Genomic DNA, 3,949 nt, shown 5'->3' with positions numbered 1-3,949 from the left:
TGCCATAGCCCCCTGGGACAGAGACCCCCAGTATTGTAATAGCCCCCCTGCACGGTAGAGACTCCAGCTTGGTCATAGCTGCCCCTGGGTAGTGCCCCCCTCCCCCGATCTGCAGTAAATAACCCCCACTAGCTCAGCCACAGCTGTCCCCCAGGCATCATCTCCTCTGTTCTGCCCCCTCCTGCACCCGGCCACGGCTCCGGGCCCCCCATGCCATGCTGGGGCACCCGGGGGGGCTTCGTGGACTCAAGCTGGAGCTATTCGGTGTCAGGGCAGCTGTGGGGGCCCATGTGTGACCTTCACCTCTGCTGACAGCAGCCGTTCCCTATCCCCCCGAGCTAACCTGGGCCTCAGTTTGCCTGGCTGCAGCCAACCCATTTTAAACAGCGTGTAGCGCACCGATAGGAGCATTGTTACGGGACAGGAGATCAAGGAAGCAGAGACGTCAGGAATGGGGGGACGGGGTGCAGAGCTGCTTTCTGCTCCATCTCTTGCACCCTCTGTTTGCCCCAGCTTGGGGGCTTGTCGGGGCAGAGGAAGAAGGGGTCAGGGGTGCAGGAGCTGCCCGTTGCTGCAGCTTGCGGGGGCCCAGGAGAAAGTTGGGGCTGGGGGAGATGAGGCTGTGAGGCGGGCCACCCCCCTGCCGCCCCCTGAGTTTGGGGGCCTTGAGCGAGGCTGCTTCCACCCCAGCGAACCACTCCCTGCCCCGCGCTGACCCGGCCTGGGATTATCAGGGAGGGGCCGGCTCCAGCGTCGCCCTGGCCTGCCCCGTGCCTCGACCCCATGTGCCCTGGGCCCGTCCACGGCCCCACGCCTGCGTGGGCGGGCGCCTGCCGTGTTGCGACGGCGAGGCCGTGAGCAGAGCCGTGCAGCCGGCTGTGCTGTTCCACCCCAGAAGCAGCTGCGAGCAGCGGGGGTTGGTCCGTAGCTTGCGATGAAAGCAGCTCCTTGCGGGTAATAATCGCACGGAGGAGTTGAATGAGGAAACCCCGATCCCATATCACCCCCCTTCCTTGATCTCCTGTCCTATAACAATGGCACCCTGCTCCTATCGGCGCTCTGCACGCTGTATAAAATGGGTCGGTACTTCCTGCAGGCTACAGCCAGGCAAACCGAGGCCCAGGTTAGCTAAGTGACGGGCTTGAGGTCACGCAGCAAGTGAGTGGCAGTGCTGGGAATGCAGCCCAGGCCTCCTGGGTCCTGTTCTGCAACCTCCTTTCGGGTGGCCGGAGGCTGGGTGTAATTAGGGAGGAGGAAGGATTTGCATTTCTGGGGACCCGATTCGTCCCGGATGCAACACAGAAGCCTGGTTCCCAGCATCTCGTGTGCAGGCCTGCTCTCTCTGAGTGCCTGATAGGCCCTCCCGGGCCGGCCTTTGCATTCAGAGATGGCTCCGGGGTCCGCAGCCCGTGCCCTGATGCTATAAAGACCCAGCCTGGGGGGGGCAGACAGAGGTGGGGGCGGGGGTGGCCTCCAGGTCCCTGGCAGGAGCAGGCACAAATGTAATTGAGGGAGCTCCCTGCATCGGTTTCTGTAGCCACCGATCTGGCACCAGCCTCTTCCTTCCCTTCCCTGCTGGTTTTGCTGCCTGTCCTTCCGGCGGGCCGGCCCCCGCAGCCCCCGTCCCTGACGCCCGGCTGACGTACACTGTACATGGATACCAGATGCAGCAAAGCCCAGCTCCGCTCGCCTCCGATGGGGGCTCTTTTTTAAAGGGGCGCCGGCAAGGAAATCGCTTGCAAATCGTGCTGCTCGCAGCGTTGTGGCTCGGGGGAGCGGGGAGGGTCCAGGGAGCCGCGGCTTTTGCCAGCCGGCCGCTTTCCCGGTGGGTTTCTAGGCTGAGGTCTAAACACGGAGGATGCTTCGGAGGCCGGGGATGCGGTGGAGGTGCTCGCAGCACCCCAGGGCGGTGTTGTTAACCCTGCTCCCTACCTGGGGAAACTGAGGCACGGGGCAGCTAAGTGACGTGCCCGAGGTCGCCCAGGTGGCATGTCTGGAGATGTGCCGGGTGCCTTGAACTCCTGAGGCCGGCCCTGGGCTCGGCTAAATGCGACGCGGGCCGCGGCCCAGCATCCCTGGCCGTTGCACGCTGAGGATCGCGGGAAGGCCGCCTCGCTCACCACGACCCGGCATCCTTCAGCCCTGGGGTCACCTTGGCGCAGGGGGCCCGGGGCACAGACGGGTGGACGTGACGGCAGTCTTTGCACGCAACGAATATCGAATCCGGTTCGATAGAGACTAACGGGGGCTGGAAGGGAACCGCAGCAGTGCAGCCCCCGAGGCAGCGTCAGCCGCACGCCGGTTGTCTGTCCCCCACCCTCTGTGTTTAGTATCGCCGGTCTCCCGATGCAAGCACGAGGGCTCGCGACATAAAACGAGTCGGCAGGAACTTCACGATTAACACGAGGCCGCTCTTTTTCATCCAGCGTGTTACTAAAGGGTCGTTGCCACCAGACGTGTGGGAAGCGGGCAGTTCGGCCAGGGATGGGACTTGCGCTTGGAGGAAAGGGGCACGGGTCGGTATTGAGCACGGGAGCGAGGGGCACGGCCTCTGAAGCGGTCAGACCTTCATGCTTTTGTTCAGGAGGCGCAGACGTCTGGGCACCGATGGGGCTGGGGAAACACCTGCCTTTGCTCCCAGTCCCGTGCTTGCAGCGCTTCCGGAGGGACGCATCCTGGCCGGGGGTTTCGTTCTCCGTCCGCTCCTCCCCACTTCCCCCGGCTGAGCTGAGGCTGTCCTGCTCCGGCCCCGCTCCGGCCCTAGCTAGGCTGGGGGGTGGGAAAAGCATCCTATTGCATCCCCCAAATCCTGGTCTGGTCTGATCTGAAATCCCCACGAGGAGCTCGGAGATGGGCTGCTGCCCCCCACCCCGGCAGGGCGGTCTTGGCAGGGTGGGTTTCCTGCAAGCAGAACAGCTGTGCGGGCTCCGGGCCGGTCGGGAGCCTCGGGCATTGGTGCTTCGCCAGCCCAGCTCGGCGCCGTAGTGGGGGCAGGAAGGGATTATGTGCAGTTGGCAGGCAGAGGGAAGGAGAAGCAGCCAAGGGGGTTTTCCAGCGCGGTGGAGGGATCGTGCCCTGCAGTGTTGTTCAGGATCGCAGAAGTGGTTCGGGACGTTGCAGCGGCTGCGAGGTCCTGAGATGCCCCCGGGACTGGGCACTGGCACGGAGGAGAAGGGCTGTGCTCGCATACCTCTCAGCCCCTCAGCACCAGACTCGGCCTGTGCTGGGGGTCAGCCGAGGGGCTGCTCATCTCATCTGGACGTGAAGCGGGTCTGGGACGTGGAGGGGGGCTGTGTACCCTGGACACGGGCGCAGCAGATGGAGCGTCCCAGGTCCGGCATGTCTCCGCGGCGGGGCAGGTAGCTCCTGGGGGCACGGGCTGCAGGGATGATCCACGCACTGAGCGCACGCATGACTCAGGGCCCCGTGCACAGCTGTGCGCCTCCGTGGAGGGGTGCGATGGGGAACGAGGACAGAGGGGGTCGGGAGATGGGCTCTCCTAACCTTGGTGCTGCCTGTCTCCCCTCCAGGCCTATCTGCGAGCCATCGACGTGAAGATCCTGCAGCAGCTGGCGGCCGTGAACGAGGGCATCGAGGCGGTGAAGTGGCTGCTGGAGGAGAAGGGGGCCCTGACGAGCCGCTGCAGCAGCCTGACCAGCAGCCAGTACAGCCTGGGGGGCAGCCAGGAGACCTCGCGCCGCGGCAGCTGGGCCAGCCTGCAGGACCCCAACGACCGGCTGGACAGCGTCTCCATCGGCAGCTACCTGGACACGCTGGCCGACGAGCTGGACGAGTACTCCCAGCACACCGCGGACCCCCGGCCGGGTGCCCCCCTGGCCCGCTTCGAACAGGACTGGGCCGTTGTCGACCCCGAGCGGGGCCCGGCGGGGAAGGCGGGCTCCCCCGGGGCCTGGCCGGAGCCCAGCTCGGGGGCTGCAAGCCCCCCGGG

The 3,949-nt window shown here is 65.6% G+C and overlaps 1 protein-coding gene across 1 annotated transcript in view; it reads left to right on the top strand.

The window, feature by feature from the left end:
- Window positions 1–1,075: 1,075 nt before the first annotated feature.
- LURAP1 (leucine rich adaptor protein 1) overlaps window positions 1,076–3,949 on the top strand; it is a 4,230-nt gene continuing 1,356 nt past the window's right edge. Inside the window, exons 1-3 of the mRNA XM_019528310.1 lie at window positions 1,076–1,123; window positions 2,331–2,516; window positions 3,531–3,935. Of these exons, the coding sequence (XP_019383855.1) occupies window positions 1,076–1,123; window positions 2,331–2,516; window positions 3,531–3,935 (639 nt within the window). The remainder of the gene's footprint in view (window positions 1,124–2,330; window positions 2,517–3,530; window positions 3,936–3,949) is intronic.

The sequence above is a fragment of the Gavialis gangeticus genome, unplaced genomic scaffold (assembly GCF_001723915.1).
Source record: "Gavialis gangeticus isolate Ggan-Ray unplaced genomic scaffold, GavGan_comp1, whole genome shotgun sequence".
Taxonomy (NCBI): Eukaryota; Metazoa; Chordata; order Crocodylia; family Gavialidae; genus Gavialis; species Gavialis gangeticus.
The sequence above is the reverse complement of the archived record's forward strand: the minus strand, read 5'-3'. Positions and strand labels throughout refer to the sequence as shown.